Source organism: Euprymna scolopes, chromosome 10 (assembly GCF_053919585.1).
Source record: "Euprymna scolopes isolate OS-2025 chromosome 10, ASM5391958v1, whole genome shotgun sequence".
NCBI classification, from domain to species: domain Eukaryota; kingdom Metazoa; phylum Mollusca; class Cephalopoda; order Sepiida; family Sepiolidae; genus Euprymna; species Euprymna scolopes.
In genome coordinates, this window is record NC_136491.1 from 41,555,562 (window position 1) to 41,579,582 (window position 24,021).

A 24,021-nucleotide genomic window follows, 5' to 3' on the forward strand; every position below is an offset into this window, starting at 1 on the left:
TGTTTCACAATGTTTTGGTCAATTATCCCTCTGACCATCGTCAGGTGGTTTGTTATGGGATAGGAATGCTGAATCTCTTAACTGTATCTTCAGTAATTACTGCCTACCATAGATTAAGAGATTCAGCATTCTCCGGTCACAGTTACCACCTGACGAAGGTCAGAGGAATAGTTGGTCGAAATGCTGTGAAATAACAATTATAAAGATGAGGATAACAGTCCGCAAATAAATAAATAAATATACTTAGATGTTGTTCTCACAATGTTTTGTCCAATGTAAACTTCGACCTTCTTTAGGTGTATCTTGTTGAACTCGGACATCTGTGGGAAATTTTGAACAGAACTTGTTATTTAATCCACAAAGTAGTTTGCTCTCATCGTCAGCCACAACCTCAAATAATACATAATTGTATTTTTAGTATCGCCCGTACTGAGGATTGAACCTTTAACCTCAAGAAGTGTCACTTAGAACTGGATCTTACTTTATCAGTTATGGCCTGAATCCTTAAGAATTACCTACGATTTCTATTCAATCATGGCTGATGGAACGAGAATAGGCTACTTGTATGGGTTAAATAAAGCGTTCTGTTCAAAATTTAATACAGATTCCCGAGTTCAACAAGATAACCCTGAACAAGCTTGGTGGTTACGTCAGCTGAAATATTCTAAGAGTCTTAATAATTGTCATTTCAAAAATTCATTTGAGCTTTAGTTAAGCATTGTAATTAGAATTATTAACACACTAGCAAAAATATACAGGACAAGACATATAATTTTATTAGCAACCACTACCCACTCTCAAAAAATCTCTGGAAGGATTATGATCACAAAATGTATATTCCTATAATAGTATTAGTGATAACATAGAATGTACTTCAACATAAAAAAAAAATATATATATATATATATATATATCTACTAGCTGTATATATCCGGCGTTTCTCAGTTGAAACATATTGCCGGACAGAAAGATTAGTCACATACTATTTATTATACACCAAATATTCTAACTTCTTATGAAAAGTGAGGACATGTTGGATTTAGGGAAAGGATAAAACACGTCCTTCTTGGTCTATGAAAATCAAACGCGAAGTAACTCTCATAGCTTAAATAAATATGTTTACTTCCAGTTTTAAAAGCAAATATAAATTAAAAATAAATTAAATAAATCAACTTTAAATAATATTTCTAATTAGACCAATTAAAATAATTCTATTACAACAAACAATTAATAACATCAAAATAATTATAGAATAAGAGACAACAAAATGGATTTTTATTCTATATCAATAAACTTTATTTGTCATCTTCGTTAGTAGAGTGTACATGAGAGAAACGGGTTAGTAGGTGGAAGTGTTCTTGTGTAAAGATAGGTTTAATATCATGCCGGCTTGTTGAAAAAGAGAATAGTTCAGTTTAAACGTGTTTGCGGCCAGTAGTCATCGGGACAAAGGAGGCTGGTTAAAGGAGAAAGGGAAAGGCATTCAGTGTGTTTACATGTTGTCGTGGGTGTGTGTGTGTTGGTGTATCGACAAGAGCAGTTCTGTGGCATGATAAATAAAGTTCATTTGGGTACCGCACGTGGAAACAAATGGGAGTTAGAAGGTCGCCATATTAGCTTGTTGTATTCACGTTCAGCCTGAGGCTTTGGCCCCAGGCTAATATCTGCTGCCAGCTGAAGCCAGGAAGAAAATGGATTTCAAATCTCAAGCCATGAGAATTAGCTCCTGTCTGTGATTGTAGCACGTTTCAGCTGCTACATAATTATTAAAATGGTTTTTCTTTAATGTAATATGCAAATGAGGTTACACATTGAATGTAGATTTCTTCTAAATAAATAGTATATATAGAAATATATAGAAATCGTGCTGGAAGTGTATAAAAGTCCGCTTTCAGTATGAAAATCTATTTGTGAAGCAGAGTAGCTTTTATACATATTAATTAAATTGTGAACAAACAGACAGGAATACGACTTTATTATAATAGATATTAATTTTCTCCTAAAACGATTACTTCTTGCTTATAGATTTTTTCACTTGAACCAATTAGATTATATTCTCCTTTGGTCAATCCAGCTTTCAATTTTGCGCACTGGTCTTTATTGATCTATCATTTTGCTTATCTTTATAAATGTCCATGCATGTAGATGTTCAACAAAAGACACTTGACATAGATTTTTGCTTAAGAATAAAGCGGAACATCTTTTTTCTGAAACAGCATTTCATATTTTCTCTCCTCGGTTAATGAAGAAGAAATACTTTTAAATTTAAGGAGTGCCGCTTTTTGAGACGCTGGATTTTTCCAACATTAAAAACTGACCTTGCGTCTTATTCTGCCCTCATGGGGAGGCAAGTGAATTGCAGGTTTTCCCCAATAAAACATCCCCACCAAAAAACTCACCTAACTACAACTGTTGCCAAGAAGTTTCCTTTTTTCCTCGATGTACTTTCAAAGAACTTCCCATGTGTGGAACACAATACCTTGAACTGCTTCCCAGCTGACTATAACATGGTAGTTTTCAAGATCAATATCAGTAAATACTTGTTAAGTGACACAGTACTGGTCATTATCTAAATACCGATCTTATTGACCCTTTTTTTTTTTTTAATCGAAAATTAACCTGTTGGACATAATTGACTACTAATTCATATTCTACCACTCTGCAAATTACAACATAATTGTCTACATTTTTTGTTGTTCATCGTCCATCTGACAATCTTATCAAGCCTTATCCTCTAGTGGCTTTTTGCTTTGGTAAGTACTGGTGCAACCAGATCAGGCTGTCTGAAGATATCGGCTTCCTGACTTAAATGCACCAGACATTGATGGTTATTTTTCGTTTCCCTTTGCAAAACTCAATCATGTTCTGCAACACAACCAAAATAAACACTATGAATAAATATTCGAAGATATAAGCAATTTGAAGCATAAAATTCTTTCTTTTTTTTTTTAAATTGACTGCCTTACATAACGTGTAAAGAATTAATGACATAAAACAAACAAAAAAATTAAACGCCATGAATAAATATTTGAAAATATAAAAACCTTTTTCCAAAGCTACCAGATTCTGCAGTGTCGGGGCAATTAATTGGGAATCTGAAAAATCGAAATTGGGGGGGGGCGAAATCAGAAAAATTAGTGCCTATTTTCTGATTCCAAAGATAATTCTTTTCATTTTTATTTTTTTAAACTTAATTTTTCACTGCTGATACTAATAATGAAAATGATAAATATTAATACAAAAATCGATAGCCCACCTTCCACAAGTGTAATTTTTAGAATTTGCTAAAATATATACACATATTACATAGGTTTTTATGGTAACCCAAAAGTTTATAAAAGGAAAAAAAAAAAAAACTTTATGGTTAAATATTTAGAGATTTTGAAAAAAAAATCGGAATCAGTAATTGTATTGGAAACAGAAAAAATTTTGAAATCGTCCCATCACTAGTTGATATGCCATAAAACAGAATAAACAAAATTTTAATAAGTGCTTATGCATAAGTATAATAATAAAAAAAAATTTCTAAAAAAAAGTCGCTTCTGATTTGTCCTTAAAGCCAAGCAATAATGTAGGTAACGTTTGTGCAAACTTTGCTTCCATCACACAGCTGACCTTTAAAACTGTATCTCTTGAATCTCTAGACAAAAAGGGAAACCATTCAGTGTACACAATTCACATTCTCTGATTAAGACATGGCCACTTCCAATCACGACACTTCACTTCAAAGATTGCATTCAGTACCCACTCAATGACATTTATGACCATCTTGATTTCTGTTATTATTTTTAAACTTTGCCTTTTACAGTTGATTTCGCCGTGTCTAGACTCACTTGTTTTGCTGCCTACACCAACACCAATGCTATTGTAAAAATAGATGCGCCTCTTTTGATGCGTTAGATAAAAATGCATCTTTGCAATTTCTAATGTCTTCAGTAATATTTGTGCTGGATTCAATTCAGCCCTGATAAAGTATAAAAAGAAGCTGCTATTCTCAAGTCTGTGCATTTAAAGAAATCTAGCATCATCATGATCATCTTCATCATTATTATTATCATTTATTATAATAAAGATGGTTAAATCAACGTCTGTTTCCTTAAGCATTTTTCCCCTATATATTTTAATCATATAAAATATATGCTAAAATATTTATTAGTTGTAGGATGGAAGTATGTTCGTGTGATTAATTTCCATTGTAGCTGTTGTGTATAGACACACATGAGAAGGATGACCTGATATTACACAGAATTGAATGTGCAAGCCTATGTCTTCCTGCGTTAAACCATAATAACCTTTTTTACTATTGCACTTATAAATTATATATTGCATTTATGAATTCAATATATATATATATATATATATATATATACACACACACATATGTACATACAGATACATATATATATATATATGATGATGATTGCAACGTCTTGTCAGACGAGTGCCACTCCCTCAGACATTTAAAATCCATGAGCCTAAATGTCTGAGGGAGTATCTATACAAATATGATATTACAGAGTCTTAGCTTTGTACGACAGCTAAGTCTCTCTCTCGGTTCAAAATGTTGAGATCCAGCAACAAGCAAGAGCAAGATAGCCAGCAACAAATTAAACTGCAGACCAGCTTAATGCGGGTACTGGTCTTCCGCTTTATGGTTTTTTTAAATCAGAGATTTGCCTCTCCTAGAAAGGTTGCCTTCACCACGGCTTACGGGAGCCCTCTCTACCCCAATACACATATACACACACACAAATATACATGGTGCTAGTTGGCCGTTGACCCAGAAAAAGAGTTAATTCGCCTTTTAGAAGGTCTTGTTTTTAATCCTTCAGGGAGACTAGCCGCCCTCCTCGCCAAACAAGTCTGGTGGAGGAACCAGTTTAGTCGCCGGTGACCCAACCATGAGGCAGGTAGTACTGGGTTACATGGTACCAGTAGCATATGACATGACCTGACATATACATATGACCTGACATATATATATATACATACATATGACATGACCTGACATATATATATATACATACATATATACAGAGTGAGTCACGGGAAATGGAAGTTTTTAGAATGCTCCTTACTCTCTTTGAGTCAAGGATAGGGAGTCAGAAAGGTAGTCTTTATGTACATTTTAAAAATTTTTGTTGAAATATTCACAGAGTTTTGTTTTTCTTAAAAAAACATCCGTATATACACATACATACATACATGTATATACATACATTTTTGTTTATTAAAGTAGTAGTATTTCATTTAAGCAAACGAAGTTAAAAATAAGATTAATTGCCTCATGCTTAATTTTGTGTATGTTTTTTTTAATTTTCTTATGATCAAATAAAAAAGTAAAAGGTATAAACTGCTGAACTTATGAAAGTAGGAATAGAAGTAAAGCAAACAATATAATCGCATACATCTAAATCGCCTTTAGGATAACTACAAAAAAAATAAGAAACCATAATATAAACCTCACAAATAATAATCTTGAAACAGAGCGAATACCATAAATAATAACTCACAATGTACTTACATAGGAAATATGGTCAAAATTGATATTGAAAGATGGGTCAACCCACCAAATGGTAATAATATTAATAACAGAGAGGCAATGACCCTCAATGGTAATAACGATATTAATAATAGGCCAAAAAATAGAAGGAAAATAATCTGGTTCAATCCGCCATTTAGCGAGCATTTAAAAACTTAATTTATTCACTCGTAGACATGTATTTAATCATGTTTTCTGCGGGTGTATTTCATAGCATTCTCTAGATAATATCGGGTCGTCAGGAGAGAATACACACCATTTCGGGGCTTCCTCTCTACGGCTTGTTCACCTATCGCCCCCCCCTCACTGATGTACGGCCCAATTATCTGAATTGCATTTGAATAAACTGCTCAATACAATAAAAAAAGACGTTTGATAATTAAGCGGTTCTTATTACAAGCAATGGCTTTGTGCGTGTCGTTTAAATGTTCAAACATTGCATCTAACATATTCGTTAAGAATATCAAAGAAATAAAAATAATAATAATAATAATATTAAATATATATATATATAAAGTAAAGTAAATAATATATGAAATAAAGTAAATAAAATAAAGTAAATAATATATATATGAGATAAAGTAAATAATATATATATATGAAATAAAATAAATGATATATGTATATATAAAATAAAATAAATAATATATGTATATATAAAATAAATAATATATGTATATATAATATAAAATAAGGTAAATAATATATATAAAATAATATAAATAATATATATATATAAAATAAAGTAAATAATATATATATATTTATTTAGTTATTTAAAATTTCAAAAAATAATAATATATAAATAAATGAAATCATTAAATAAATAAATAAATCTACCCACGAAGATAACTACACTGTAGACACTTGCTACCATTTCATGCGGCATTCTTTTTCGCACAGAGCTGCATATTGTTCACTTACCTCTATGGGACGTTTACTGGCTGTGACTCCTTTTCAGCCTTTAATTCCAAGCTGGCTTAAGAATTGATATAGGTTTGATTATCTGAATTGCATTAGAATGAACTTCTCAATACAATAAAAATGTTTAATAACTTAACGTTTCCTGTTACAAGCAACGGTTTTGCGCGTGATGTTTAAATGTTCCAAGGCTGCGTTTAACACATTTGTTAAGTTAAGACGCGCTCATATCGAAAAGAATAGAGAAAAGAAAAAAATAAATAAAATAAAACAAGTAAAAATAATTTTAAAAGCATAAATAAATTAATAAAATCATTAAATGAATAAATAAATCTAATCAGAGGTAACTGCACTTCGGACACTTGCTACCATATCATGAGGTATTTCTTTTTATCCAGAGCCACAAAGCACATCGTTCAGTTACGTTTATGAAGCGTTTACTAGCTGCGATTCTTTTTCAGCCTTTAATTCCAAGCTGGCTTAAAAGTTGATATAAGAAGCCTGCAAGGAAACCTCTTGCTCCAATCTCAACAGTCCGAAGGATTGTAATGTAACTTTCATGAGTAAGCTCTCTTTTTAGATCTTCATATTTCTCTACATTGTATTGAAATTGTTTTTCTACCCGGCTGTCAATTCAATCAAGATGAGTCTTTTCCTTGTTTTTGACGAGAGAATGCAAGTATTATCGTTTTTTCTAAACAGTTCACTTCTTGTAAGTAAAAAAATATTCAAGATGAGATCAAAACCAAAAACCCTAAAGACAGTGAATAAGTACAGTAACCATTATGCCAGCTTGATAAATAGACTTCGTGGCTTAGTGGGGGATGCCCTTTTCTCTACCCTGCAACCTCTCTCCCACAGAAGAGACGTTGCGAGCCTATCCTTGTTTTATCGTTATTTTCATGGCAGGTGCTCGTCTGAACTCCAATCCCTGGTCCCCCCTCGCCAATCTTTCACGAAAAACACCCGTCTAGCTGAATCCACTGTGAAAAACTTCCCCCACTCTTTATCTGTGCCTAAATCAAAACGCGGATTCCATGAACAAAGCTTCTTTCTTAGAACTGCACGCCTGTGGAACTCTGTTCCGTCTGCCTGCTTCCCTCCGGACTACAACTTGGATGTCTTCAAGTTTAATGTTAACAAATTCCTAATGAACCGCCCCCTTAAGTAAACACTCCATCAAATCTCCACACTAACGTAATGTACTTGCAATAACCCTTATCCCTGAGTGGCTTCCGGGCCTTGATAAGCGGTGATCATTGTGTAAAAAAAAAAAAAAAAGATACAACATTTACAAAGGGTTTTCAAAAACTCTTATTCTTAACATAAAGAAGCTGTCATGTTTCTCGACCACGCATGCGTAGTTGTGAAACAGTTGACAAATAGGTAAAAATCCGACAACTCCCACGTACCAATTTACTAATTTTTACCTCTTGGCAACCTTTTCTCCCTGATGAAAACCAATTAAAATGTTTCCCATGTGTCTGAATATCCTATACACTAAATTTCAAGTCTGTAGATCAAAAATTTGTTGAGCATATAGATTGAGAATTGTCCTCACACACACATTCTCAATTTTATAAATATACATAATTGTTTATTGTAGAATATAAGGTCAAGGATAAAAAAAACATTTTTGTAAACTAATTCTCTTAATTTTGAGGGAGGGGGGGCTAACTTTTTTATCATCACTTTTATTTTATCTCATTTAACTGACAATACCATTAACACTTGCCCTCGAGTGACTTTTAGATTTGGTAAGTGGTGACTCGTATAAAAGAAAAATTTCTTACTTTTTTCCTTGCAATGCAAGTAAATGTTTTATGGTTTATAAAAGAAAATAACTTGCATTTGCTTTTTAACCGCAAAAAAGAAACAAACAATTTTTTTCATAAATTGGCGACATTTTATTTCATTACATGATCTCATTGATACTATCTTACTATGGGTCCTGGATATGACCTAAAACTATATCCGATGGTGAGGCCCCAGCTTGGGGGCTTTGGGGAGTGTGGAGTCACCCTTTAATTGCCATTGCTTCCAGATCCACTCTGACCCGGAGTGGTAGTACCTGTTAGGGTCCCAACTATGGGTTAAATAGAAAATGACTTAAAAATAAATAAATAAATAAATAAAAAGATATTCTATTAAAAACAGTTTTCTTCAAAATAACCGGATTCGGCATTAAATAACCTGAAAAGGGTTGATATGCCGTAAAACAAAAACCAACAACAACCAACTATCTTACTATGTACTTATTGTTTGTTTGTTTTAATGACCAACTCTTTTTCATACTTCTTATTTGTTTGTTCCAGGTTTTGTGTGTAATCACAGCACCGATTACTCTCATTATTAACAGTCAGCAAGATGCAACGTTTGCTTTTGTCTCCCTTGCCATTATCATGTGTAGTTTTCTTTCAATGGGACTCATTTTTGGACCAAAAGTAAGATTTTCATTTTTTTTTTTTTTTTTTTTTTTTGCTTGCTGTTGACTTTTTTTTTTCGCTTGCTGTTGACTTTTTTTTTCGCTTGTTGTTGACTTTTTTTTTTTCGCTTGCTGTTGACTTTTTTTTTTCGCTTGCTGTTGACTTTTTTTTTTCGCTTGTTGTTGACTTTTTTTTTCGCTTGTTGTTGCCTTTTTTTTTCGCTTGTTGTTGACTTTTTTTTTTCGCTTGTTGTTGACTTTTTTTTTTCGTTTGTTGTTGACTTTTTTTTTTCGCTTGTTGACTTTTTTTCGCTTGCTATTGACTTTTTTTTTTCGCTTGTTGTAGACTTTTTTTTTCGCTTGTTGTTGACTTTTTTTTCGCTTGCTGTTGACTTTTTTTTCGCTTGCTGTTGACTTTTTTTTTTCGCTTGCTGTTGACTTTTTTTTTCGCTTGCTGTTGACTTTTTTTTTTCGCTTGCTATTGACTTTTTTTTTTCGCTTGCTGTTGACTTTTTTTTTCGCTTGTTGTTGACTTTTTTTTTCGCTTGTTGTTGACTTTTTTTTCGCTTGCTGTTGACTTTTTTTTTCGCTTGCTATTGACTTTTTTTTTTCGCTTGCTATTGACTTTTTTTTTTCGCTTGCTGTTGACTTTTTTTTTCGCTTGCTGTTGACTTTTTTTTCGCTTGTTGTTGACTTTTTTTTCGCTTGCTGTTGACTTTTTTTTTTCGCTTGCTGTTGACTTTTTTTTTTCGCTTGCTGTTGACTTTTTTTTTTCGCTTGCTATTGACTTTTTTTTTTCGCTTGCTGTTGACTTTTTTTTTTCGCTTGCTATTGACTTTTTTTTTTCGCTTGCTATTGACTTTTTTTTTTCGCTTGCTGTTGACTTTTTTTTTTCGCTTGCTATTGACTTTTTTTTTTCGCTTGCTATTGACTTTTTTTTTTCGCTTGCTGTTGACTTTTTTTTTTCGCTTGCTGTTGACTTTTTTTTTCGCTTGTTGTTGACTTTTTTTTCGCTTGCTATTGACTTTTTTTTCGCTTGCTATTGACTTTTTTTTCGCTTGCTATTGACTTTTTTTTTCGCTTGCTGTTGACTTTTTTTTTTCGCTTGTTGTTGACTTTTTTTTTCGCTTGCTATTGACTTTTTTTTTTCGCTTGCTGTTGACTTTTTTTTTCGCTTGCTGGTGACTTTTTTTTTTCGCTTGCTATTGACTTTTTTTTTTCGCTTGCTGTTGACGTTTCTTTCGCTTGTTGTTGACTTTTTTTCTTTCGCTTGTTGTTGACTTTTCTTCTTTCGCTTGCTATTGACCTTTTTTTCTTTTTTTTTTTTCGCTTGCTGTTGACTTTTTTTTTCGCTTGCTGTTGACCTTTTTTTTTTCGCTTGTTGTTGACTTTTTTTTCGCTTGTTGTTGACTTTTTTTTCGCTTGTTGTTGACTTTTCTTCTTTCGCTTGCTGTTGACCTTTTTTTCTTTTTTTTTTCGCTTGCTGTTGACTTTTTTTTTTTTTACAAGATAAAAACTGTACCTAAAACTGTTTTAAAAAAAGAATAACATTTGCTATTTTTAATGAATTTATTAAAATCTTACCTGGAAAAAAAATTTTTTAAATAACCCTGCAAACGAGAATTACTATTTTAATGGATTTATTTTTGTTATTTTAAATCCAACGTCTTCTCTTTTTTACAGTCATTTTTATATTAGAAGCCACTCTGCTAGTCTTTCTCTACACTCGTTATTTTAATATTAGGTACTCAACTGAGTTCAAATGTTTTCCTCCATCGTGTAAAACGTTCACAACAAAAATAACACTGGTCAACAACAAATTTGTTGTCTGCGCTTTTTTCAGCTGATTTAGGGTGAATCTGATGCACTGAATCCAAAAATCACATTGGTTTTGCTCAGTCAGGTGCAAGTGTTTGAGCTATGGCCACATATCGTTTTTATGTTTTTTGTTCACATATATACATGTGTGGAGCATTTTAGAAAGAGTTAATGGGGGTCAAATACCATGTTGAACAATTGTTTTGATTAGAAATGATTCTTTTAATGACACGAAGTATTCAGGTCTGATAGTTCTAGATAATTATGTCAAAAAGGGATCAGTTTGAAGTCATAAACCTTTGAAATCTTCCAAAAAATTGGTGCAACACCGCGCTCAGCATTACAAAAAAAAAAAAGGACTGGCTTGTACTAGAGGAATTAGTGTCTCGCAAAGAAAGGAACATTATCAACGACTCTCGAGTGAACAAAGACAGAATACTCTTCCCATCATAAACAAGCAGTTCAACAAGGCCCTGCCTGGACAAGGATAGCGACTGCTTCACTTCACTTGGGCTAGGCGTTTTCAGGATTGAGTATGGAGAAATTGAAAGCTGGCATCTTTGATGGTCCTCAGATCCGGCAGTTCAGAGATTCAGAGTTTGAAAATTTCAATAAACAAAGTGAAACTGGAAGCGTGGAAGGCATTTGTTCTGGTAGTGAAAAGCTTTCTTGGCAACAATAAGGCCAGAAACTATGCAGAACTTGTCAACAACATGCTGACTTCTTTCAGAAACCTGGACTGCAACATGAATACCAAGATGCATTACCCGTTTTCACGTATGGATCGGATCCTGAGAACCTGGGACAAACAGGGAGAGAGATTCCATCAGAACCTGAAAGAAATGGAGACCAGGAATCAGGATCGCTCGGATGAAGTCATGATAGGTGACTGCGGCTGGAATCTGAAGAGAGACCTCCCTACTGCTGAGCATTCCAGGAGTTCAAAGAAACAGAAATCCAAGCCCTGAAGTTTGAACAATGGTGAAGCAACATGCAATTTATGTGGACATACCTTTATCAATACCCACCATTCAGTTTGTTAAGATCAAAGTTTAGTATCTGTTCCGACAGATACTGCAAGCTATGACTAGCTAGGACTAGCTATGACTAGCAAAGACCAGATGTGGGGGCAACCCCACATGCCTGACCTTTAACCAGCTCCCATTTCCCACCTCTCGGGAGCTGGTCCCCTTTTTCCATTCCCCCTCCCTTCACTCCTCACATTAAAAATCGGCCTTGTGCCTAATTTGCTCGGTGGGGGAGCAAATAAATACCATCTGTTCTTCAGATGCTGCACTTCCATTTCTTGTTCTCTTTCGGTGAAGGATCAGTCCTTCACGACTGAGACAATTTTTTTATTTTTGTACCTTTTCTCCACGTTAAAAAACGACCCTGGTGTCTAACTCTGTCCCGTGGGGAGGCATAGTAAATAGGTACAATAATCGATATTTCTATCAGGTAATCATTATATGTTGTTGGCAAAATATTGTTTTCTCTTTAAAAACATATTTAGGATGATATGTGTAGACAAATCAGTTGATAATGCCACAAAAATGTAATCGATTTTTTAACATCTGATTTTTTTTTTCAAATCCACTTAGCACGGTCCTGGATATGACCTTAAACTATATCCGATGGTGAGGCCCAAGCTTGCGGGCTTTGGGGAGTGTGGAGCCACCCCTTAATTGCCATTGCTCCCAGGTCCACTCTGATCCGAAGTGGTAGTACCTGTTAGTGTCTTAACTATGGGTTAAATAGAATATGACTTTTAAAAAAAAAAAAAAAAAGACAAATATATTCTATTAAAAACATTTTTCTTCAAAAATCACTGGATTCGGCATTAAATAAATTGAAAAGGGTTGATATGCCGTAAAAAAAAAAAAAAAACAACCAACCAATCAACTTAGCACAAAAGCATGACTTGATGGAAAAATAAAACATATGACATTTCCTGATTTAGCAGTGCAAAAATACTATAAATCAGTAGTAGAAACCTAGACAACACTCAAAAAATAAAAAATTGTTGCTCAGTGCAATTTCAATACAAATAAATTTTTCTTCCTCACAATCTGGACTAATACCTTTAACAATGCTATTATCTATTTAAAAAAAAAAAAAACGCATTAGCAATGATTATTAAACAGTTTATAAAAACATTAACTTTAACATAAGTGCAGAATAATTTTTTGATTGAGTGGCAGGAGCAGGGGGGTGGAGGAGAGAGAGGCATTCAATCATATTCTAACTATACCAGAACCCATAGTTCTTCTATCTTTCCTGGAGACTAGTTCCATCTAATAAGAGTATAACCAACAATGGCAATATGATTATAGGGATACTAACAGGGAGACCCGACCTTGCCCGGGGATTGAATGATGATCAACGAATGTTTCACACTCCCATATTTTTATTGTCATGCGCATTTTCAATCAAACTGATTGATTGCCTGCTGTTGTTGGGGACCCATCACGTTGTACCAGAAGTTAGCTTCACATGCCTCCCCCAGCAGTGACTTTTTTTTCTTTTTTTTTTTACATAGGCATCACCACTTATCAAGGCCAAGAGGCCACTCGAGGATAAGGGCTAAAGAGTGTACAGTAGAAATTGGACAATATAGCAATCGTTAGTAATGGAAATTCGGAAAATTTGTTAACAAGTGAAACGGCTCATCAAGAACTTGTTTACATTAGACTTGAAGACAACCATATTGTAGTCAGCTGGAAAATAGGAAACGGAAGACAATTCCACAGGCGTGCAGTTCTAAGAAAGAAGCTTTGTTCATGGAATCTACGTTTAGGTTTAGGCACAGATAAAGAGTGGGGGGAAGTCCACAATACATTGTGGTCTACATTGCACTGTAGAGAATATACTGTTGAGTTTATAAAATTATTGTTTTTATATATAACGGCTTGAAATAAAGTTTAAAATACAAAAATAAAGTATCATGCTTCAATTGTGCTCTAAACAAAAACATTAATTTCTAACACGCCCGTGTCATATCAAATAAACTACTGTTGATTTTATATGTCAGGCCTTTCTGCTTGTGTGGTAATGAAACGTCTTAAATGCACTCCTGATGACTTGTTAGGCTGTGTAAGGTGTTAACTTTGGTCAACATCGCCGGTTCCTTTTTTCATATAATTATTTCGATTATCAATTATTATCAAAGATATTCCAATACAAAACCTATCTAAGAACACTGTCAGTTACATAAAGTACCTTTGTGTAAAATTTCATAAAAATCGGCCCAGCCGTTTTCGAGTTCATAGAGAACAAACTCACATACACAGAGACAAAGTTCCTTTTATATAATAGCAGAGATAATATAAATTTAAGGAAGTGAGGTGAAGCAAGACATTCAAACTCTCTTTCTCATAATATTTTTCAGTATCAAGTCTTATACTTGAGTTTTTGGGGCATACAATCAAACATGTGACATCACCAAACGTCTGTATGCCACCGTTTTAAACAATATAACTTTTATTTCTTACTAGCATTTCAGCTCGGCGTTGCCCGGGTGTTTGGAGGTGTATGTTGAGCAAAAAAAAGAAAAAAAAAAAGCGGTCAATTTTTTTAACTTTGACTCCTATTATGACCCTTTAACATTTATTGTTTTGGGCTCAAATCAAGTTGTTAAGTTAGATCCATGTCCAAGGAACCTATATCTAAAATTTCAAGTGTTTAGACCCAGTGTCGGAGGAGTTTGGTAGAGTCTCAAAGGTCAAATCTTTGAACTTTGACCCCTTAACAGCCAAATTTCTGGCCGAAAACCGATTAAAAAGATTTTCCCAAATCTCAGTACCCGGTATATAAAATTTCGAGTCTGTAGACTTACAATTGACAGAGTTATTGCATAGGAAAATGTACAGACACACACGCGTTCACTTTCATAGATATATAGATTAATCTTAATTGAATCATGTTTTGTCGCTTTTTTTTTCCTTACACAATCCCAACACTAAGCATCTTTACAAAAAGTAGCAAAACTATGTGCAGATTATGTCATTAAAAAACAACAGTTTCATAATTTAAATTCTATTTTCAGATTGTTGATGTCCTGCACAATCCCCACCAAGAAGGAATGGAGATTCGAGCACTGACAGATTCGTTGGCAAGTCGAGAAGAAGAAGAACGATACCAACGCCTTCTGGCTGAAAATGAAGAAATAAAAAAGACGATAGCCCAGGTAAGAGACAAATGGCTGTGGCTCCTCTCAGAAATCATCCTAGACTTACAGAACAATAGTTTAAATCATTTATGTGCGGTACAAAACTTTTAAATAAAGTAGTGTTTGTCTAATATATAAAGTAAAGTCAATCTCTTTATTGTTCCTTTGTCATTGATAGCTTTCTTCCTACAAGACATTTTCAAATGGTAGCCATTCCAAAAAAATGGGGAATATAACTTTGTATTTATCCATACAGAGTTACTATCTCTTGATCGGAACAAAACATACTTTTGGAAAAAAAAATATATAGTTAAAAAAATATAAAGCTAAACAAATGCTGTGTAGCTACAGTTAGTTGAGAATAACATATAATTTGATTTAAGTCTTTTTAGAAAATACTTTGTCCAGGTCAGAATTATTTTCAAATCATCGCCATCTTTAAAAAATTTTTTTTTTCTAATTTAAAAGAAAAAAAAACTATCTCTGTATTTGTCCCGACATAGTTAATTTCCTTCCATTAAAATGGAAACTAATATTTAAAAAACACGGCATCTTCTATATATATATGAAAGCGAAAATGTATGTATGTATGTGTGTATGCTTGTGTGTCTGCTAAAAACTTTCGACAGACACAACGAAAATTTACAAACTCAGTATCATATCGAAGCCCCATCATTCGCTTTCGACAGGGGGGGGTCAACAAAAACGGTCTTCTCGTCACGACGAGTGGTTCTACGCATGCGCCAGATGACGTCATGATCTGATTTACTTTAAATAGTTGAAACACTGAACAAATTTCATGTACGTCGCGTTAGGTCAGTTGATTAGCGCATTGGTTCATTATCTAAACGTTTTGGATTCGAATCGTGGTGTGAGAGATGTTTTTTTTTAAATTTAATATTGAACCAGTGTTATATAAGCCATTTTTCACGTAACGTTCGTTTTTTGTTTTGTTTTTTTTTTACTTCGCTTATCCACCCCCCCCCCCCGACCACACACACAAAAACACCTGGGTACCCACCGATTTTTTAAATTTTAATATCGAAACAGGCTTATTCAAGCCATTTTTCACGTGTTTGCTTTTCTGTTTTCATCGTTCGTTTGCCTTACGTTAGTTTTTTTTCAATGTTTTGATTACCCCCCCCCCCTGCTTAATTAAAACATTGTTTTCTTTTTTTTTTTACTTCGCTTATAACAAACAAACCTACATCGTTGTCGTCGTCATCGTAATGCTCGACGACTTCCGGGCACGCACCTGTCAATTTGGTTCTTACTTAAATAAATTCAAACATCTTTCACTAACTCATTGGCCGATTTTATTTTCAAACTTCGCCTCAGGGCTTCGGGTTCGATCCTATCTCCATCCCCCCTGGTTTCTTTTTTATTTAACACCACACACACCTACAAACATCCGGGCAATCTGCTAGTCTATTATATAAATCTCACCTATCTGTTTAAATGTATGTATGTTTGTATGTCTTGCTAAAACTTTTCTCAGCGGTACTGTACCCCCACAAAATTGGTATCGTTGCATATCGCATGAGTAATATGTAAAAATTGGCCAAAACAATTAATTCTAAGTGGGTCAACTGCCTGTTTTTTTTCAAGGAGTCATAAAATTTCACCAAATTCATAATCCCAAACACTATATATGCTATGGTTTATTCGAGTACGGTGGAAGCGGGGGATCATATGAGCTAACCAACCTTTATTTCTCTAAAGCCTTATACATGTAGATTTTAATATTATACTAATTATAAGTTTATGAATTGGTGAATGTTTAATGAGATAATCCTCCCAGGCATAATCTTCTCCTTCTTTTCAAGTAGGGGGATGATAGCCTGATGTGTTTACTTCCAGTGATAACGTCATTATCTTCTATAAAAAGGTGCATATAATATATTTATGATGTACTACATTGACATATCATGGGTGAACTGCTGATTCCAAAAATCAGGTAAATGGATCAAGTGCACGCTAGAGGCTTATTTGCAAAAACTCTTAAGTGAAGGGGATTAAAATCACTGGAATGCTGAGACATATACTACACTTTGAAATTCATGTTGAAGTAATGGTTGCTAATCCCTAACCGTGTTAATGTTTTTATGTATTAATTTCGAAAACGTGTTGAAACAGTTTATGATTTAAACATTACTTTATTTCAAGTATATTTTTAACAGTGGGGTGGGGGGGATATGAAGTCAGTCCCGGAAATGGCTGAAACAATTTATGATTTAAACATTACTTTATTTCATGTATATTTTTAATAGTGTAGTGGGGGATGTGAAATCAGTTCCAGAAATGATTGAAATAGTTTACGATTTAAACATTACTTTATGCCATATATATTTTTACCAGTGATGGGGGGAGAAATATGAAGTCAGCTTTGGAAATGGCTGAAACAGTTTATGAGTTAAACATGTATATTTTTATCAGTGTTGTGGGTGATATGAAGTCAATCCCGGAAATGGCTGAAACTGTTTACGATTAAACATTATTTTATTTCATGTATATTTTTAACAGTGGGGTGGGAGATACGAAGTCAGTCCAGGAAATTGCGTAGCCCAGGATTAAATAATATAGGTGGAAATATAAACTAACAGAATAACCAGCATCACTCGGAATTGAATGAGATAGGTGGAAACAAGTTGGCATCGCCTGGGATTGAATTAGATAAGTGGAAATATACACTGGCAGAATACCCAGCGTCGCTCGGGATTGAGTGAGATAGGTGGAAATATATACTAGCAGAATACCCGATGTCACCCAGGATTGGATTAAATAGGTGGAAATATATACTCGCAGAATACCCAGCATCGCCCGGGATTGAATGAGATAACATTGCCTGAGATTGAATGAGGAAGGTGGATATATATACTAACAGGATACCCGGCGTTGCCCAGGATCGGATAAGATTGATAGAAATATATACTAGCAGAATACCCAGCATCGCCTGATATTGGATGACATTGCTGGAAATATATACTAGCAAAATACCCGGCGTCGCCTGGGATTGGACGAGATAGGTGGAAATATATACTAGTAGAATACTCTGCATTACCCAGGATTGGATGAGATAGGTAGAAATATATACTAACAGAATACCCGGCATCGCCCGGGATTGAATGAGATTAGTGAAAATATATACTAGTAGAAGACTCGGTATCGCCCGGGAAATATGTGTTGTACATTACCCGTACTCGCGAAGGTAAAATTATTTCATATATGTACTGTAAATTACCTATCCTAGGGAAGGTACAATTATTTCATACATGTGTAATACCAGTCCTAGGGTAGGTACAACATTCTTTTGCTCGAAATAGCAAATGATAGACAGACATTAAAAATTCCTCTATCCTAAGAATAACAAATATGTTCAAAATCAACTTCAATTTTCTCATTGTTTATACGGTCCCAAGCAATGCCGGGTAGCCCTGCAAGTAATTCATAAAAAGAAAAGCATAGCAAATAAATACACTATTGAGCAACGCCATGTAGATACAATTAATTGATAGTAAAATGAATTGAACTATTATGAAAGAATAAAAACAGTTGACCAGTTTTGGCTGTCGTCAAAACTAAAAATCAAGGATAAAGAAATCTGAGGAGAAAATCTCAAAATAAACATTAGACAACTGAATGTATATTGATATATTTAGTATGTTATGGACACGAGCAAATAATACTACAAAATGAAAAATGAGACTCGTTTTCAGTCACATAAATAAGCTTGTTTCGTATTATTTGGCCAAACATTAACCAAAGAAAAATAAAACAGTTGAATACATAACATATTGTATATTATCAGAATTTTTTTTTTTTCCAATATTAACCCTTTAACACCCAAATTATTTGGAGAAACTTTTTAAAAAATGTTGCGATCTTTTTTTCCCCCCAATCTACAAGGTGTAAGAAACACGATGAACACAATTTTTACTAAAAGTTTTATACAATAAAAAGAAAGAAAACTACATGGTCCTATCCGTCATATGACACAAAAACATGAAACAGGACCAAATGAGTTAACTGACAAAAGCCTTCTATACAATGTATTAAAATAGTTACTTCGTCTTGGTTAGCAGCCGTAATGACCTAAATGTGCACACCTTCACAGTTAAGTAAGTAACCTACGATCGCACACACATTCACGGCTGCTCAACAGCTAACTTTTTGGTTTTATTTTACTTGAGTCGAAGTTCTCAGAAATCAAGGGCCCACGACCTGGGGCTAACACTTGAACTCTATATGAGATACATAGATATTCGAATGTTCCATTTAAGTTTTTTATTTCTCACACACTGAGTTAGTAAAGAAGTTGAGAACATAATTTTCTTCTTCCCAATTAACCATTTTTATACATTGTAGTATATCTTTCATTTTGGTCTCTTGGTTTTACTGGATTCTAGAACAAGAATTTATCTAGTCTGGTGGATTATCCAGTTTCGTGCTATTACTTGAGGTAATATCACTTGGAGAAGGTGCATCATTCTTTGGAAAAGCTAATATGGGTGAGCCATAGTGAGGAGATCTTATTTGGGCAGCGAATACTATGTGATTTTGAATATTTGATCAGGGTTTACTTCTATGGGAAAAGTATCCTCATGCCAGATTGTTCTGACAAACCCCTGTACAGAGAGACCTTAGACACTCGAGGACAGTCTAGTAGGCATTCAAGTTCTCTCCAGTAGGCTGGTATGCGACTAGCTGTGTTGTATCAAACGAGGCCACCATACATATTAGACGCGTTCTAAACAGCATCAGCGCCCTCTGCAACGCGTTCATTAGCAATAAGCGTTTATTTTGACAGATGACCATACGGTCCTTCTAGACATTAATAATGTCTTTATTAATTAGCCTGGGTGCCCGGCGTTGCCTGGGTGTTTGGAGGTGTGTGTTGACCAAAAAAAAAAGTGGTAGCAGGTAGGTAGGCTCGAACCCATACCACGAAGGAGGAAAAGAACGTGAAAAAAAAAAAAAAGTGACGTCTTTGCTAGTCAATCGAAAAAAGGGGATGACTTTCGAAAATATTGGTGAAAAAAGCGACCCCTTCTTGTAGAAAAGTGACTTTTTCGATATTTGTCGACCAAAAGGTCGAGCTTCAAAACGATACCGATCTCGTGAAAATCCGTCGCCTCTGTCGAAAGCTTTAGGCAGACATGCAAAAATGCATACATTTAAACAAATAGGTGAGATTTAATTAACAGATAATGCACAAACAATGATATGAGAATTTAAAAAAAATGCTCGAAACAAAATTTTTGTTAAGTAAAGATAAAAGTAAAACATTTTTTTTTTTTCTTCTTAGACTTCAGGCTAGGATAAAAAAAAAAAAAAAATTTGATTTGGGAATTTTATGTTGAACGAGCCCTGGTGTGAATGTGGCATTATGGTGACTGAGAATTTTAGGTAGGATTATCTTAAAAAAACTCAAAAGTACAGTGACAAGAATAAACCCCCTCAACCTCTCCACTTTTTTGATTGGGTTTGTGCCTAATTTTGTTTTGTCAACTTCTGTTTTTGAAATAAAATAAATTAATCAAAGTGTAGTGTCAGTCAGAAAAGATGAAATTGTTCTTGATTGTTATGCTGTTTTTATTTTAGCCCCCATTCAGAGTGACCCTTTTGGAGAGAGCTGAATATAACAAGGTGAAGTAGGAAATTTACATGGAATGTCAAATTCACAAGCGATCTTCCAGTCAAGGGAAGACGACATAAAGTGTTTAGCATTCAAAAATAATCACAAATTTCCAATATTAAAAAAAATATTAATGATACAAAAACATTAACATGAAAAGAAAAAAAAAAATTGCTCTAAACAAAATTTTTGTTGTTGTTGAGGAATACCCAGTAAAAATGAGAGCAAAATGGCTGTGTTTATTTGCTCCCCCACGAGAGCAAATTAGGCATGAGGCCGTTTTTTAATGTGGAGAGGGGAGGAAGGGAAAAGGGGACCAGCTCCCGAGAGGTGAGAAATGGGAGCTGGATAATGAGAGCCTCTAGGTATATAGGGTTGCCCCTACATGGAGCAGGAGCTCATTGCCACAAGGGTGATGGTCTCTGATTGCAGCATCTGCCGGAACAGATACTACACTTTGATCTTGGCTCGAAGCAAGAGCAAAATGGCATTTTTTTTTTTTTTTTTTTTTTTTTTTTAGACTTCAGGCTAGAATAAAAGAATTTTTTTTTTCTTTTTTTTTTAATGATTTGATTTGGGAAGAACAATTATTTTCTTAATACTTAACTTTCTTTATTTTTTAAGAACACTGTTATGCTGTTTTCTATTGGCCTAGATAATCCTAAGATGTGCATCCTTCCAAGCTTTGCCTCCCTTCTTTGGCAAAGAGTTTTTTTTTTTTCTTTTTTTTTAATGGAAATCACTACAGACAAGGTATGGAGGCACTTGATGTAAGGAGCTAAAAAAAAAATAGTACTTCAAGGTCAAAACTTGCGAATGGTAAGTGTTAGATGTAATAGATTCTGACACAAAAAAATCAGCAATTCTTCCCTCTTCCTCAGAAACATGGCTCCTGGAATGTGAAGACTAAAGGGCAAAATAAGAGAAGCGGGAGTTAACTGCGTAAGGCACCCTCAACTGCGAAATCCTGATTGGATTGCCTAGGCAATTTTTAATAAGCCAGAGTGCCCCTTTTTTTAAAGGCGTCTCTCAACCTTTTAGCCTTGTGTCACATCTTCCTGTGATGGAAAGGAAGTTTAATATATAAACATAATAAACAAAGTAAACGAATTTTATGTCCATACAAATGTTCAGATTTTATGAGGAGTCCCAAAGTCTACATTATAATATGACGAGACGTTCCAAAAGTAATACCGCCTATTTTTTAATTGCACCCGAGTGAATCAGAGGGGATTGCAAATTGCATTGTTATTATGACTGAACTTATGCATTTACGACCTGTAAGTTTCATCTCTCTATTGAAGATATTGACGGTGTGAGACTCTAAGAAAGCAACTGATGTCATCAGAAGCAATATATGCGTCATTGAATTCTTGGAAAAAGTGTCTGGAGAATAGTGGTGACTGGTGTGTAGAAAAATAAATTCTGTAGCAGAAAAGGTCGCTCGTTTTAATGGTACCACTTCAATCTTTGTAGCTCTTCAACTTTTGGAATTTAAAAAAAACAGGCTTTACGGTACTTCTGCAGGACAGTGACATATTAGCAACAGAGACGAGTTATCGACCCCTGTTCTTCGAAAGAGAAACGACGTCTAGCGGCCATTATGTGAACCTTAAATATAAGCAAGTGTTTACGATAACGCAAAAAATATGAAAATCGAAATTATTATTATATAATTATTGTATAAAAAATGTATCAAAATATAATTTTAATGTATTAATATTTCTTTTCAATGAGTGATTCATAGCTGAAAATAAAATGATAAATATAAAAATATGAAACATTTATAGATTCAGTCATCATAACAGTGCAATTTATAGATCTTAGAATTTTTTTTTGTTTTTTTTTTTCTACAGAAAGATTGTATAAAAATGTATCAAAATATAAGGACCCGTGGCGCAGTGGTTAGAGTACTTGGAAAAATCAATTGTAAAAGTGATATTCTCCTGAAGGTTGAAAGTTCAATCCTCAGTGTGGGCCATCGGAAAAAATTACATTTGCGATTTACTTAGAACCTCTATCCAGTCATGGCTGACGGAACAAGAGCATGCTATCCTTGTGAAATAAATAAAGGGCTCCGCTCGAAATTCCATACAAGTTCGACAAAAACATTCCCAAGTTCGACAAGATACACCTGAAGAAGGTCGAAGGTTACATCGACCGAAACGTTGTGAAAATCACACTCAAGATGAGAACAGTAGTCCGATGAATAAGAATATAAATAACCAATCCTCATTTAAAAAATTCAGAAATGCAATATAATTTTAGTTTGCACGCACTTTTAGAAAAGGAAGAGTTATCGACCCCTGTTCTTTGGCTGACAAGCGACATCTGTCGGCGGTTCTTGAAACTAAAATACACACATTCGCCTCATGTTACTGGCATGCAGAAGTGCCGGCTTTACTTTTGGAACAACCCTCATATGACAAAATGCGCTCTGGACGCCCTGTATTACGAAAAAATATTTTTCTTTACATAAGCACAGAAATAAATCTAGTTTATCTCATAGTTCTTAGAATCTAAGCATGAAGAATATGTGGGACAAATTAAATATTAAAATAGAATCGATAGTAGCAAGCATATCTGAAGTGATTACAATTTTTTTTTTTTTTTTTTTTTTTTTAGACTCAATGATCTGTTAGAAAAAATGTCATTGGATATTAATAGATTAACCCGGAAAAGCTTGGGATTTTTCCAGATGAAAGCAGCTGTGGGAACTTTCAAATAGCTCTAGACAACAAAAAGATTATGAAAAAGTGGAATTCTAAAAAAAAAAAAATTTTTTTAATTTAAAAAAAACTAAAGCATAAGAATAAAATTATTAGGTACTAGTTGCTCTATCCGGCATTGGCTGGAAGTTAAAATATTACGTGAGAAATATTAGATTAAGTCATAAAAATACGATTTCAGAAAGTTTGCATTAAAATGGCTGACTTGTTTTTCAATAAATGGAAATTCATTCCATAGGATTTAATCTAATCAGTGAATTAATTTCTTTTTATACTGAAATATTGCTGTTAAATTAACGTTAAAATATAAAATGAGAAGAATAGGGTTATTTCATTAAAATGGGCGACTTAGATGCATTCCATACGATTTAATATATTCAATAAATTAATTTATTTTTCAATGAAATATTCTATAAAAGTGTCACTACTTATCAAGGACAAAAGCCACTTGAGAATAAGAGTTAATGAGATGGAATGATTGTCAGTTGAGAGATGAAGAATATCATGATAGGATTGAGAACGATTGTTGAAATAGATCCAGTTTGGATAGTTATGGGGGCTGTTTATAACAAAAACTTGTTACATGGGATTTGAAGGCGACCATATTCTAATCTGCAGGGAAGCAGTCCCATGGTAATGTGTTCCATAGACAAGCAGCTATTGCAAAGAAGCTTTGTTTGTGGGAATTTTGCCCAGGGATTGGGGCTCAGTCGAACACCTCGCATGGAAATAACGATATAGTAGAGAAATATTAGCAAAGTGTATTCTGGGAGAAACATTTTG

General features: G+C 34.0%; 2 protein-coding genes across 2 annotated transcripts in view; one reads left to right on the forward strand and one right to left on the reverse strand.

The window, feature by feature from the left end:
• The window catches only part of LOC145285934 (gamma-aminobutyric acid type B receptor subunit 1-like), a 408,900-nt gene that overhangs the window by 379,165 nt on the left and 5,714 nt on the right, over window positions 1-24,021 (forward strand). Inside the window, exons 15-16 of the mRNA XM_080134438.1 lie at window positions 8,779-8,907; window positions 14,752-14,892. Of these exons, the coding sequence (XP_079990564.1) occupies window positions 8,779-8,907; window positions 14,752-14,892 (270 nt within the window). The remainder of the gene's footprint in view (window positions 1-8,778; window positions 8,908-14,751; window positions 14,893-24,021) is intronic.
• The window catches only part of LOC145285935 (E3 ubiquitin-protein ligase PPP1R11-like), a 162,646-nt gene that overhangs the window by 17,826 nt on the left and 120,799 nt on the right, over window positions 1-24,021 (reverse strand). The window lies entirely within an intron of this gene.